The sequence below is a fragment of the Centroberyx affinis genome, unplaced genomic scaffold (genome assembly GCF_046629955.1).
Source record: "Centroberyx affinis isolate AG114_WGS23_722 - 3 ecotype Tasmania unplaced genomic scaffold, CSIRO-AGI_Caff_v1 ptg000833l_1, whole genome shotgun sequence".
Lineage (NCBI taxonomy): Eukaryota > Metazoa > Chordata > Actinopteri > Beryciformes > Berycidae > Centroberyx > Centroberyx affinis.
Window position 1 is genome coordinate 21,483 of NW_027279431.1, and position 15,566 is coordinate 37,048.

The 15,566-nt window shown below is 42.1% G+C and overlaps 1 protein-coding gene across 1 annotated transcript in view; it reads left to right on the forward strand.

Moving 5' to 3' along the window:
- sh2d3cb (SH2 domain containing 3Cb) overlaps window positions 1-12,793 on the forward strand; it is a gene marked incomplete at its 5' end in the record, with an annotated part of 28,310 nt that extends 15,517 nt beyond the window's left edge. Inside the window, 6 exons of the mRNA XM_071520902.1 lie at window positions 1,902-2,359; window positions 3,117-3,232; window positions 4,256-4,427; window positions 9,733-9,844; window positions 10,832-11,038; window positions 12,199-12,793. Coding sequence (XP_071377003.1) covers window positions 1,902-2,359; window positions 3,117-3,232; window positions 4,256-4,427; window positions 9,733-9,844; window positions 10,832-11,038; window positions 12,199-12,368 — 1,235 coding nt within the window. The remainder of the gene's footprint in view (window positions 1-1,901; window positions 2,360-3,116; window positions 3,233-4,255; window positions 4,428-9,732; window positions 9,845-10,831; window positions 11,039-12,198) is intronic.
- Window positions 12,794-15,566: the final 2,773 nt, after the last annotated feature.

Genomic DNA, 15,566 nt, shown 5'->3' on the forward strand with positions numbered 1-15,566 from the left:
ACAAACCCACATGGAACAACAGCCAAATTTTCTATTGTTGACTAAAAACTTGCGCCAAGGCCCTCAGGCTATGTACCAGGTTTGGTGTGGATCGGAATAAAACTGAATCTTCAGCTATTTCAGGTAGGGCTGGTGTACCACAAACTGAACGCTGCAGCACTATAGTTATCAAGGAATATCTATGTCTTTTAAATTTGTACTTGTGGTTAATTTTTGGCTTTATTGTATGAAATTTCTTCCGTTCACGTACGACTCTGCGCTCTGTTCAGCCATGTTGGAAAAAGAGCGATGACGTCACAACTCGGCCGATTCCTGCTGCAGCTACAATCCTGATTTCTCCGACCGGATCATCCGACATGATCAGGTGCTCATGTGGCTCATCCTGGTCGGAAACTCGTTCAGACCGAAAATCAGACATCACTTGAATATAGCATTGACACAAACGTGTTGCATGTGCCTTGATGACTCTTTGATTGTGAAGTCATTCTTGCCCTGATGAAGACCTTATGGTCGAAACCCGTTGGCTCTATAGACTTTTTCAATTTCAAGCTTCAATCAGTCAATCAATCAATCAATCAATCAGACTTTTATTTCATACAAACAAATGTAACACAAAGTGCTTCACAGACTAAAACTTGATAGGACACGATAAAACTAAGGAAACACTAGAGACAAGATTAAGATAAATAAAACATGATAATAGCAAGACATGGGGACAAACATAAAAATTAAGAAAAACCTAAAATGTTCTGATTAAGATGTAAAGGCTCGACTAAAAACACCCTCTGCAGCCTCAGGTCTTCTGGGAGGCGAGGACCACCAGGAAATGATTAAAAGGCCAGTGCCGGTAGACCTGAGGGTTCCGGTTGGTTCATAAGCTAAGAGAAGGTCTGATAAATAGCTGGGTGCTAAGAGCTTTAAAAACCAGTAAAAGGATCTTAAAATCAATTCTGAAACCAACAGGCAGCCAATGCAGAGACTTTAAAACTAATGTGTGCTCTCCTTCTGGTCCTGGCCAACACACGAGCAGCTGAGTTTTGTATTAATTGTAACTGTAATATATGTAGTATTGTAATTGCAGTAGTCAATCCTGGAGGTGATGAAAGCCGGACTTTGGCAATGTTCTTAAGATGATAAAATGCAGTCTTTGAAACATTTCTAATATGAGGCCAAAAAATGTAGGTCTGAATTAAAAATAACTCGTAAGTTTTTTACCTGATGACTGGGGTTTAATGCCAGTGACTGCAGCTTTGCAGCCAGTTTCTCTCTCCGGGCCTCAGGACCAAAAACCAAAACTTCTAAATAACCAAACTGTCCTGGTTGAGCTGTAGAAATTCTGGGCCATCCAAGAAGGTTTTAGTCTCTTCCCTGCTCACGGGATTTAGAGTCTTGAACTTTGTGCATAGAGCTCAAGAGTAAACGTTTTTCTCACTGGTGGTTTGCAGTCTTAGAGCTAGTATCTCAATATTCTATTGAAAGTAAATGCAGAGTACAACCATATGAATAATCGACAATGTAAACAGTGATCTGAACGCTATCAAACAAAGAACACCACAGACAAACAGACCCCAGGCTAACTGACAATGTGTTTCCTAGTATGACTCTGTCACTGGGGAAAGCTCTTCATTCAAAACGGGGGAAAGGCAGAACTGTTGTTCATGAAACTAAATCACACGGGTATGGAATCAAGAAAGCGTGGAAATCTGATGCCCACGAAAGGTTGAGCTGTTGAGCGTCAGGCTTGCTGAGCGTCCACACGGCGGTCGAATTTACTGATTCTGATCCTTGTTTTCTTGTTTTTACGCCTTCCTGTAAAGCACTTAGCGACCTCTGCCTTTAGATAAGTGCTGTATAAATAAAGTTTATTAATATTATCTTTGCCCTCTGCTTCCATCCCCTAGCCCTGCGGTCCAGAAGCCCTTGCGGTAGCCGGGCGGCCAGCGTGGCCCCGTCCCCGTCCCTCTCCAGGCGCTCCGGACCCCGGCCCTCCCCCGACAACACCCTGCACAGACAAGGTACCGACCGACCCCAGCCTCCCCTACCGAACCGGGACCGCCCGGCCTCGGACCCGGACGGGAGCGGCTACACGGAGCTCCGCCCCGGGCCTCAGAGCTACGTGGAGCGGCTGTGTGCGGACGAGGCGCCGGGCGTGGACCCGCTGCGGGCGGAGGAGGGGAACGTGTACTTCTGCCCCCTGGTGGAGACCGCCTCCGCCTTCAGGCCGGGGAGGTACCGGTCTCAGCTGATGCCCAAGGAGAACAAGCCGCTGGAGGTTTGCATCCTGCGGAGGGTGAAGGAGCTGCTGGCTGAGGTGGAGCCCAAGACCGCTGCCAGACACATCACCAAGGCCGACTGCATGGTACTGCTTCCTGGGGTTCAACTCACGAATTAACTCATCAGTTACAATTGGAATTTGAATGCAAATTCTGTGAAATTCCATGTTTTTTTTTTGTTTTTTCTTTCCACATATCTGAGATTACACTTAGTGTTACACTACCAGTCAAAAGCTTGGACACACCACATTTTTCTTTATTTTTACTATTTTCCACATTTTAGAATAACAGTAAAGACGTCAAAACTATGAAATAACACAAATGGAATTATGCAGCAACCAAAAAAAGTGTTAAACAAATCAAAACTATCTTATATTTTAGATTCTTTAAAGTAGCCGCCCTTTGCCTTGATGGAAAGGCAAAGGCTTTGGAAAGAAATTCATACATAGGATCAACTTCACTTTTTTTTATATTTGTCTAAGAAACACATTTCAAGCATTTAAGCAGAAGCCTTTATATCAAAATGGCTTTAAGAGAATGAGAAACACTGTACATTCACTCATATGTTATCAACACTGAATATCATAAAATGTTAAAGGGACCTTTCAGCTGGTATTTGATGCAGAACATGTAATCGTAATACATTATGATTGAATGTACTTGATTTGTTTATCTGGCCAAAGTGCAAAGTTACATAGTGCAGCTTGAACACAGGAACAGTGTGGTTAGATGTTAATTTTTATCTCTTGGCACAGACAGACACATGATGTTATGTTGACACAGTATGTACACACAAGCAGAAGTCCCTCGAACAGATAGACTGAGCGTGTCTGTGTTGCCCAGGTGGCCCGGATCCTGGAGGTGAGTCCGGAGGTGCAGAGGATGATGGGAGTGAGCTCGGGGATGGAGCTGCTCACCCTGCCACACGGCCAGCAGCTCCGCCTGGACCTGCTGGAGAGGTGCGAGCCTGGAGCCATGCTTTAAAAAAAAAATATATATATATTTTCTATTGTTCTCATATAAAAACCGTGCAGCTTTGTGTTTGTCTTGAAACTTTACATTACATCACACTTCATCTTCTTGTTTTTTTTGGAGTTTCTGTAATCTGTAATTTTTTGCCTTCTCTCTTTCTGTGTTTAATCCTTTATATACAAATGATATAGTGGTTCCCAACCTTTTTTGTCTCATGTACCCCTTGTTTTGCCATGCCAATAGTACCCCCTCACTCATGCGTGTTGATGATTCTCCTAAATTTGTTCTATTAAACTCATATTAAACTTTTAGTATCTAACGCAGAGAGATCTTCGACGATAGAATGTGGCTTTTTTGACTTAGCCACAAGTAGTGACACAGCGTAAGACGCCTCCAGTGCTTTGCTTGACACTCTTGTCGCTTTCTTCAGTGTAGTTTGACTTGACTTGAATTCTGACAGTTTTCGATTGAAAAAGTCGTCAGTTTTACTTCCTGAGTTTTTGGTGCTCTGGTGCCGCAGTAGATGGGCTGGCTTCATTGAATTATTTGTCAGGACTTTGCAGTGGCTGCAGTGGATCCGCGGACATACAAGTAAATCCAAACAAAATATATTTTTCACTGAACTGCCGGTGTTTGGGCTTGGCCTCTTTTTTCCTTTTGTCACCGGGTTCCCCTAAACCTGAATCCGGAGCGACAGCAACTGGACGTTTGAGCCATTTATCCATGTTTTCTAGCTAGTTGGTTTGCATGCAGTTTTGACATGCGTGAACGTGACCTCTTCACAGAGTAGTGTAACAGTTGACACCTAGGAACTAGTTGTCGCGCGCACTTACCATTTTAGCAATGAGCTTATGAAATGACTTAGAATATTTTTTTTATCATTTTGGAAATAAATTGTAATCCCCAATCTTTCCATGTACCCCCTGCAAGCTGCTCAAGTACCCCTAGTTGGGAATCACTGATATAAACCACAAAGTTAACGTCCCGTCTTCCTCTCCGCCCCCCTGCAGGTTCCAGACCATGGCCATCATGCTGGCTGTAGATGTGTTGGGATGCACAGGAACCACGGAGGAGAGAGCCAGCCTGCTGCACAAAACCATCCAGATAGCTGCTGAGCTCAAGAGCAACATGGGCAACATGTTTGGCTTCGCTGCCATTATGAAAGCCTTAGAGCTGCCACAGGTAAATAGGTTTAGCTCCACAAACATTTATCTAAGGCAGAGCTGCTCTGGAGGCAGAAATAATGTGGTTGAGTTAAACCTCAGTGGGCGGAGCCAAAGAACCACAGTTTTTCTGGCTAAGTAACGTTAGACTGAAGCTCAGTGAAAAAGACAAGAGGCAAGAGAGGAGGAAGCTAATATTATGAAGCCTAGCGCTCTGCTGCTAACTGAAAAAATACAATCTATCATACTAAGTTATCTAGGTTAGCTAGTTAGCTAGCTGAGCTTCCAACATCATGAATGGCATGGTCATGAATGAATGAAAAAAAGTCATTCTATTTATATTTTGATTTATATTTTGACCATGTTGCCTGCAGCCAGGTACTCTTGGTTCAAGTTTGCCAGGTAGCTAACTTGCGCTCTGTGGTTCTTTGGCTCCGCCCACTGAGGTTTAACTCAACCAATCAGATTGTTTCTGCCTCCAGAGCAGAACAAAACATCAGCCTGCATAAATTACTGTTACATCCCAGCTCAAGGAAGTAACAATGAGGGAGTCATACGCCAAAATAAAAGTTAAAACAATGATTTATTAACTAAAACTAAGGGGTAAACAAACACAAACTACATCAAACCAAAAGAACAGAACAAAAGGTGTGCATACAGTTGCAAGAAAAAGTATGTGAACCCTTTGGAATTACCTGGATTTCTGCATAAATTGGTCATAAAATGTGTTCATCTTCATCTAAGTCACAACAATAGACAAACACAGTCTGCTTAAACTAATACCACACAAACAATTATATGTTTTCATGTTTTTATTGAACACACCATGTAAACATTCACAGTGCAGGGTGGAAAAAGTATGTGAACCCCTAGGCTAATGACTTCTCCAAGAGCTAATTGGAGTCAGGAGTCAGCCAACCTGGAGTCCAATCAATGAGACGAGATTGGAGGTGTTGGTTAAAGCTGCCCTGCCCTATAAAAAACACACACCAGTTTTGAGTTTGCTATTCTCAAGAAGCATTGCCTGATGTGAACCATGCCTCGCACAAAAGAGCTCTCAGAAGACCTACGATTAAAAATTGTTGACTTGCATAAAGCTGGAAAGGGTTACAAAAGTATCTCTAAAAGCCTTGATGTTCATCAATCCACGGTAAGACAAATTGTCTATAAATGGAGAAAGTTCAGCACTGTTGCTACTCTCCCTAGGAGTGGCCGTCCTGAAAAGATGACTGCAAGAGCACAGCGCAGAATGCTCAATGAGGTGAAGAAAAATCCTAGAGTGTCAGCTAAAGACTTATACAAATCTCTGGCACATGCTAACATCTCTGTTGAGGGTTAGGGATACGTAAAACACTAAACAAGAATGGAGTTCATGGGAGGACACCACGGAGGAAGCCACTGCTGTCCAAAAAAAACATTCCTGCACGTTTGAAGTTTGCAAAAGAGCACCTGGATGTTCCACAGCACTACTGGCAAAATATTCTGTGGACAGATGAAACCAAAGTTGAGTTGTTTGGAAGGAACACACAACACTATGTGTGGAGAAACAAAAAGGCACAGCACACCAACATCAAAACCTCAACTGTGAAGTATGGTGGAGGGGGCATCATGGTTTGGGGCTGCTTTGCTGCCTCAGGGCCTGGACAGATTGCTATCATCGACGGAAAAATGAATTCCCAAGTGTATCAAGACATTTTGCAGGAGAACTTAAGGCCATCTGTGCACCAATTGAAGCTCAACAGAAGATGGGTGATGCAACAGGACAATGACCCAAAGCACAGAAGTAAATCAACAACAGAATGGCTTCAACAGAAGAAAATATGCCTTCTGGAGTGGCCCAGTCAGAGTCCTGACCTCAACCCGATTGAGATGCTGTGGCATGACCTCAAGAGAGCGATTCACACCAGACATCCCAAGAATATTGCTGAACTGAAACAGTTTTGTAAAGAGGAATGGTCCAAAATTCCTCCTGACCGTTGTGCAGGTCTGATCTGCAACTATAGGAAACGTTTGGTTGAGGTTATTGCTGCCAAAGGAGGGTCAACCAGTTATTAAATCCAAGGGTTCACATACTTTTTCCACCCTGCACTGTGAATGTTCACATGGTGTGTTCAATAAAAACATGAAAACATATAATTGTTTGTGTGGTATTAGTTTAAGCAGACTGTGTTTGTCTATTGTTGTGACTTAGATGAAGATCAGAACACATTTTATGACCAATTTATGCAGAAATCCAGGTAATTCCAAAGGGTTCACATACTTTTTCTTGCAACTGTAGGTGAGGAGGGAGAAAGACAAGGGGTGCATCCCAAGTCTCTTAAATTGCATCCACGTTTCCCTCACTTGCGTCTTTTCCTTGCGTCTTAGTCCCTCCCACCGAGGATGCATGGAGAGACGCAAGGAAACCATGTGAGGAGAGAGGAAACAAGGAAATATGTTTTTAGAGAAATGAGACGTCCTTTCCTCTGAAGCGTCATGTGAAGCGACGTCCGTTTCTGCAGACAAAACGGGTTGTGGATGAAATAAACGTAATTTAGGTTCCCCATGTTCTTGCATTAACGTTATATATCAAAAAGCATAAAATAACGGGCATTTCCACTTGTACTGTTTCTCCGCCATCTCGTTCAAATATGCCAGTTGTAGGGGCGGAGAATTGACGTCATGGCGTTCAGCTGAACGTCTTCCGGGAAGGCTGCTCTCGTGTCTCCTCGCTCATAGCTCCTCAGAGATCCCTCCTTGCTCCTCCCTCCTCGCTCCTCCCTCCTCGCTCCTCCCTCCTCGCTCCTCGCTCCTCGGAGCAGAAATAAGAGCTTTGGGACGACCTTCAAAATGATGGACCACAACGACTTCCGGTTCAAGCGAGGATCGAGGAGCGAGGAAATATCGAATAAGAGACTTGGGATGCACCCACTGATAGTCCGAGGTCTTAAGCCCAAGGAGTTCACCGGGCCCAGGTGCACTCCATCAGCTCTGATGATGACTCCACCCACCAGGCTCCTGCAAGATGCAGAGCCAGGAGAGTGGGAGGGTCATCGCAATTACACATAGGCCCTGCTCATGAAACATGGCCATGAAAAATGTGTTTCTGATTTGAAACGAGACCCATCTGCCTCATCTTATTCACTGTTAAATTCTGCATCACTCCAACACACCTGTGTGTCTGCTGGGGGAACAACAGCCAACAAATCTGTCGCAAACTCTGCAGCCGCTCCGAGGCGCATGACGCTGAAGCTAAGAGATAGAAGATAAATAATTCCAGCTACTCTTGGAGAACAGTTGTCAGTGATTTAATATTAAAAACCAATGTGTTTCGGCTGCAATATCCAGTATTCTCAGTGTCAGTTATTCTCAAAGAGTAGCTGAATTTTTTATTCTTTAGCTTCGGGCAACACACATTTGTGTTTCCAACACAGCATGTCAGCCTTTTCAAGAGGGCGCTGCAGCTGAGAAGCACTATACTACTGTAAGATAAAGATAAAGATAATTATTACTCAGAATCAGGTTGATGGATATGAGGGAGGCTTGATTTGATTCGATTTGATTTATTTGACATATCAAAAACAAATATATATAAAATGTGCGATATATATAAAAACTGCGACAAATACATACTCATTTAAAAAAATGTCGAGGATAACACAATAAAGTTAAAAGATAACTTATTACTTAACTTATAACTTACTCCTACTGACTCGTACCTACATACCTACACCCATATACATTTCTAAGTCATTCTTTCATTTTGGTCAAATAACCATTCCCCACATTCACGTTTAAATCTATGACAAGACTTGACTTGTTTTTATCTCTACTGGAAGCCTGTTCCACTCCACCACTGCCATGTACAAAAAGGCATTTTGCCCAGAACAGTTCTTAAATCTACACGGCACAATATCTGTGGCCCTGCCTCTGGTTGAATAGCCATGAGAGTCCCTAACGAGCATAAAATAATTCTTAAAATACCTTGGCCCATTACCTTGCAGGATCTTATGTGTTAGTCTCAATTTCAGCTGCCTTACTCTATTTTCTACCGTCAACCAGATGGTGGCTGATATTAAACACAAAGTGGATTCATGACTTTGCAGTTCTTTATTAATTTGTTCTAGATAACATTACTGAATAAATCTCTGGACACCCAGGTCAAAATAAAGACCTTCTAGGAAGTAATATAATTGGTTGTCATGACTGCCGTGGTCGTCTGTGTTTCTCTGCAATATAACTGAAGAGCTTATCGTTGCATAACCCTTTACTACATTAGACTATGAACGCTGTTGTATGTTGTTGGTCATATTGCACCATGACCGTGTTATCTTGCACCAGAGCCGATAAAACTGTCATGACTGACATTCATGCAGTGGAGGAAGTGCTAAGTCATGTGGGCGTCATCATGTAACAAGGGAGTGTGTAAGGGGTTAAGGTCACTGTAGGTGAAATGTTCTCTCACTGCAGCTGGGGGAGGGGGGTAGCATTCAGAGAAAAAAACTCAGAATTTCTGAGATTAAAGTCAGAAATGTACACGTATTTTAAATTGGCAAGAAACCACGTTGCGAGGCGGGAGCCACCCGGTGGAAGACTTCAGTCTCCACAGCAGACAGCCTGAACATGAGGAGGAGCAACACACAGGCAGCAAGTTTACTGATCTAGATAGTGAAATTAATGAAGTTGGTAGGTTATGATTCAGAAAGTTTTGTTTTTTTTAACAAATTTCTGACTTGAATCTGTCTTTAAAGTTCCCATATTCTCCACTGTCCAGTGTTTTATTTTGTGTCTTGAGGTCCATTCAAAGCTGTGTGTGTGGTGTCATGAACCAAAAACACTCTCAATCCATTTTGACACGTTCATCTTCCAGCATCTCTCTGAGCCTTACCAAGAACAGGCCGTTTCTGTCGCTGTGTTTTTAAGGCTCATTAATATTAACGACCCCTCTGTTCCGATTGGCTAACCGTTTCGAGAGTGAAACGTGAGACGCCGCGGCCCGGCGGCTACAGGTAGGGAAAACTCTCTGGTAATAAACAATGACAACCGCTCAACCGCTTTGAAAAAAACACTTTGTTAGTCTATTATTTCTTACAAAAATGATAATGAGCGAACCTTTGTGACGCCACAAAGTTACGGAAGTCCAAACGGCTCGTTTAGAGGCTCGCTTTTCTAATATGGATTGTGTGGATTTAGTTGGCGACCGTGTGTTTTGATACTTTCACCATGTTTAGATAGACCATCCAACTCCTTTATCACCACAGAGGCAAGGGGAGTCCTGCTTTACACCATATGAGACCTCTAATCTCCTCTTAACTGCAGCTGTATGGGTTTTTTCTGTGTCTCAGGTGTCCCGTCTGGAGCGGACCTGGACGGCGTTACGGCAGCGACACACAGAGGGCGCCATCCTGTACGAGAAAACACTGAAGCCCTTCATGAAGAGCCTGAACGACGGGAGAGGTAGCACCCGTGGGATTTAAATTAATAAATGCAAAAATAAAAATAAAAATCCTAGAAATCCAGAAATAAATCAGTAACACTTAACAATAAGGATACATTAATTAAGGGTTAGTTAATGCTTAATAAGGGTTAATTAATGCTTAATATACTGTATGTTCATATCTAAATATGTTCATGTTAACTAAGGTATTAATTTATACATTATTTAATAGTTTATAAAGATGACTATTAAATAATGTATAAATTAATACCTTAGTTAGCATGAACACCATTAGTAAATGATTACCAGACACATTAGTTAACTGTTAATTAAGGGTTAGTTAATGCTCAATGTACCCTTATTGTAAAGTGTTACCAATAAATCTATAAATAAATAATAGTGAGCATAAATGAATAAATAAATGAGTAAGAAATGTTTTCTTGATTACATATTGTTTTACTCTTTATTTTTATGTCTAGAGAGATTTCTCTGCATGTTATTTTATACATTTATTTACTTTTGCATTTATCAGAAGGATAGATTTATTTATTTATTTAAATATATTATAAAAACAATCAACATTTTCTGTGGTTGCTTTTCCTGTGTTATAATAATCGATGTGAAATGTATTTGGTGTAGTTAATTGCCCAAAACCTTTTCGCTTCTGTCAAACAACTGATGATCATTATTTAATTATAATTGAATTATCTGGAAGTCAAACCTCTGTTCAAGAGAGGAGCATTTTGAGACTTCAAGAAAAAGGTAATGGTAAATTATTGACACCATATACATTTCACATCAATTATTAGAACGTAGAAAAAGCAACCACAGAAAATGTTGATTTATTGTTTTGTTCATAGAAATTGAATAGGGTTTCATACTTTGTTGGTGTTGACTTTTTGCTGCATCATCACCATTCTCATCTATGGGCTACGCTGAAATGATGAGCCAGTGTTTATCCTAACTCTCTCTCTCTCTCTCTCTCTCTCTCTCTCTCCCTCCTCCAGAGAGCTGCCCGCTGTCCAGCACCACCTTCCCCCATGTGGTTCCCCTCCTGTCCCTCCTGGAGAAGAGCGTGGCGGTGGGCGAGGGGGCGGAGCCGTGGGAGACGGTGGAGGCCGGGGTGGACGTGGTCATGTCCCATCTCGGGGCGGCGAGGACCATCGCACAGCTGGGGGGCATCTACCGCTCCAACGCCGAAACCAAACTACAAGGTAAAGGGGGTGAGAAGAGGAATGACACACAAACTCGAATCCAGACTAGATTTAAAAGGGGCAATAAGTAGAGTTTTACTGCTCCATAGCACAAAATGACCATAATATATCTGTGAGGGCTTGATAGAGTTGTTGATCAATACCAGTGACTCAACGATTACTTAGTGCTGACATTCCCTTTCACTTTCCAGCCCGGACTCTGTTTTGGTAGGGTGCCAGGTGATGTCACCACCTGTTGGACTCCATAGAAGGTGACATCACCAAAGATTAGCCGATAGCAGATGGCAATTTCAGTAACATGCTTTTTACCATTAGATGTCAGGCTTTACACAGATTTGGGTTTGGGGTTTAGTTTCTCTTTAAGCTAAAATGTGGACATTTATAGTGTAAGTTAAATTTGTACAATGATATTTTTTTTTATTATCTCGATACTGCTCAAAAAACGTTTTGGACAAAATGATTTCATGACACCATAATAAACGTTCATAGCGCCCAGGAGTGAAGTGCCTCATTTGTATGGGCAGAAATATGAGCCACTAGAAACTGGAATTGAATTATTCAGTTAAATTGGCCTACTAGCGTGTGAAGATACAAATTAAAAATATGAAATGAAGGGATCTGGAATTTCCGGGCCAAAAAACGTGAAAAGGAGTTCTGTGAATCTGCACTCGATTGCTCTTCCTCAACGACCAGGATGTGTGTCTCAGTTCAAGTTTATTGGAATTCAGTTTCAAACTATGCTATTCAGATTCAGTTTTTCAATGCAATTATTCAAATTAAACAATACAAATTCAAATTATGTGATTCAAATTCAGGTTTTTAATGCAGTTATTCAAGTTGAGCAATTTTCTAGTGACACATATTTCTGCCCATACATTTGCTGTTTTGTTTTGCTGAATTTGGCTCTTGAAGGCCACGGTGCTGGGACTCTGGGTGCTACAGTTATGTTAGTAACAACAAGATACTTTAGTGAAAAGGAAAATGTCTCTTTTCTCTTCCCTCCTCCAGTATGGTCAGAGGTCAGAGGTCAGAGGTCAGGGTGAGAGCAGCTGGTAGGGATTCAGTGTGTAGCTCAGGGACACTTCAGCAGGGAAGATGCTTGCTGTCAGAAGGTTCTTGTTGATGCTGTGATAAACTGAAGTGACGTTGTGATGCTGCAGGTTTCCAGGAGCGGGCCGAGCTGCTGGAGCTCTTCCTCACCGACTTCCAGATGAGGCTGCTGTGGGGGAGCAGGGGAGCCGTGGAGAGCCAGGCTCAGCGGTACGCCAAGTTCGACCAGGTGTTGACCGCCCTGTCCAACAAGCTGGAGCCGCCCGTCCGGACGCACTGACCCCAGACCTGAACTGTTATTTATCCAGGGTCTGGTTCTCTGAGTGCGTCTGTTCCTTCAGCAGCACCCGGCTGCAGACTGTCCCACCTGACAGTCTGCTGAGCGGCTCCTCCTGAGCAGCTGGGCTGAAGTGCCTTGCTCAAGAGCGTCTTGAACATAACTGAGAGTGGAGAGCTAGTTTTCCCGCTGAGAGTCGAACCTGTGAGCCTCCAGTCGCAAACTCGCTCCTTTAACCATCTAGACTCCGCCCCGAATATCAATCTCCTTAATATATATCTGCCTATATAAATATATATAGACCACATATAGACTTAATGACTACAGAATGACTTTAAACCTCATTTACTGAACCTACAACAGAGCTAGACTTAGGTACGAAAATTTGAGCCTGAACATGACGATTTTCTGTCCGAACTCAAACCGAACCCAAGAGGTAGAAGCTTTCTGTGAGCTGAAACCTGACTAAAGGTACCGTAATGTGATGCTTTACTGATCCCTGTGGGGAATTTGTCTATTTTCTGGTCAGAGGTCAGAGGTCAGAGGTCAGAGGTCAGCTACCGAACAGGAGATTCAGTGTTTTGCTCAAGGACACTTCAGCGGGGCGGATGCCAACATGGGCCTTCAATTTGTCCATAATTGTAATTATTAATTCCTAATAGCAGGATTTTTAAACAATATTGAGGCTTAGCTCAACCAATGAGATCATTTCTGCAGAACTGTAGAACTAAAACTCCTGTCTGCCAGCCGAAGCCTACTGGGTTCAGGTCTACATGTCACGCTCCACCCTGAAGTCAGCTGACATGTTGAGGAACACGCCACTAGATGCAGCATCATGGACACCCGCAGAGGTACGAGGAACCACATGGAGGAGAAGAAAAAGCACAAATGAAGAAGTCTGACGTCACAGAACCCAGAAGACGGCTTTCTGTTCTTTTCTTTTGAACTCTACTTTACAGTGTTTTGTATTCACAGCTGCTGCTTCACTTTAACCCTCATCCTACCAACATATTTAACATACAGGGACTACCGACCAAGAATAAACTACTGTAAGAAACAACCATCATAGCAAAATGTTAACTTATTTCTTCTCAAAACATTATTAGTTATGTAATTAATGTCATCTGAAAAAAAAACAGATTATTATTATTTTAGGAAAGTTACAGTTAATTAAATTATGTATTGTATTACTGACTTTGAACATCATCTTACCTTAGGAAGAGCAGTATTTAGGGTCACAGAGCACATGAGGAAATCTGTGTCTGCTGCATCTGTGTCTGTCTCCTTCAAAATGACTGAGAGAGTACCCCCCCCCCCCCCCCCTACTTTAAATTAGGACCCATGGCAAACATGAACTCAATAAATAGTTCCATCTATTAAAACTGCATAGGCGGAATTGGATGCTTTTGGCTGGAGTCCCCCAGGACCCCGATACATTGGTAATTTTTAAAAAGCACTAATTAAAACAGAAACAGAAAACAATGATATGAAGTCATTAGGAACAAAGTGATCGACAAAGTCATGAAAAATTGGAATGATAGAATAAAGCACCTGTGAGATATGACAAAAAGAATAGCTCTGGGGTCTGCGGGTACCCCAGAGGTAGGATGAGGGTTAAATTTGTGTCGTTTCATACAAACCTGCCTACAAATGCTGCCTGTGAATAAGTACTAATTTCCATCTTCTCATGGCCAGTCGGAGGTTTCTCCATCCTCAGGAGGACTCATCATGTTTGAGTCAGCAGTGTCGGCTCCCTGTGGTTTCCCGTTTGGTCCTGTTTGTGTAGGAAAACTCAGCATGTAACCCTGCCAGCACCCTTTACTGCAGTGGTTCTCAACGTGGGATCCGGGGACCACCAGGGGTCCTTGAGGGGGTTCCAGGGGGTCCCCACGCAACTTGATGAATTGTTAGAATTGTTAAACTTCACCATTATTTCATTTACAAGAAGTTAACACAATTAGAGAATGGAGAAGAATGGCTGTTTTGGTCATAGTTTCTCTGTTATCTCTCTACCTACAATACAGATAGTCATGGGATTCCGGACAAAATCATACACTGCAAAAAATATTTAGGCAGTTCAACTTATAAACATAAGCTTCGTTGCTGCCTTGAAATTCTAAGCTAACTGAAATAGTACAAACTAGTTGGGTTAAAGTTCATTAGTTGATCTAAAACTCACTGAATGAACTTGACAGTAAATTCAATGAGCAACTGTCCAGTCATGTTGAAAATGTTAATTAGTTGAATCCACTAATTGATGAACTGCATTCCAGAGTTATTCATGCAGTGTCAGTTATTCACGTCACAAATTATTTTACCATGTGGCAAAAAGAAAGCAGTTAACTCTTCACTAATGCAAATGTAGGGTGGTGAACATATCTAACAATAAAAAAGATTCTCAGATTTGGGTCCAGGAGACAAAATCTCATCAAATGGGGGTCCAGATGGGGACAATATGGGGTCCATGATATGAAAAAGGTTGAGAATCACTGCTTTACTCAATATGTGTAGGTGCCAAGTTACCAGCAAACATCCATCCCAAACAGAACTGAACTGTGAACAAAACATAATGTTAAAACAAACGGTACTGTGACAGTTGGGTGTGGCATGGAGCTTTTATTCTGCAGAAAAACACATTTTCTATGACAGGAAGTCTGAAGTGTGTGTGTGTCTGATAGTGAGCTGAGGCTGAGCCCGGCATGGATCTCTGATGGATTTCTCCTGTCTGCCCCGTGTGAATAAATGTTTTAACGTCTGCCTGAAGGCTGGGACTTCAGTATTAATTGTATGATAACTTATGCATAACAAGTGCCACAGTTTATAACAATAACAGTTGAACTGAATAGCATTGTCTGGTAGAAAACGCCTATTGATTTATCAGTATAGCCATTTTTTTTGTATTCTACTTATTATCTTTGAAGAGAATATTTTATGTTATCAGGCCGAGATTTCTGGTGTGATGATTAGTGTTGGGATCGATTCCCTTTCAGTATCATATCATGTTCCACACCATACACAGTACATATAGTAAGGAGCTGCTGAAGACCAGAGCTACATGGACTAAATACCACAAGATCATCTGCATACATAATATGGACACAAAATGTACTTGACAAAATGTACTTATTGTAAGTTGCTTTGGACAAAACTGTCTGCTAAATGACATAATGTAATGTAATATAATGTAATGTAATATAATAT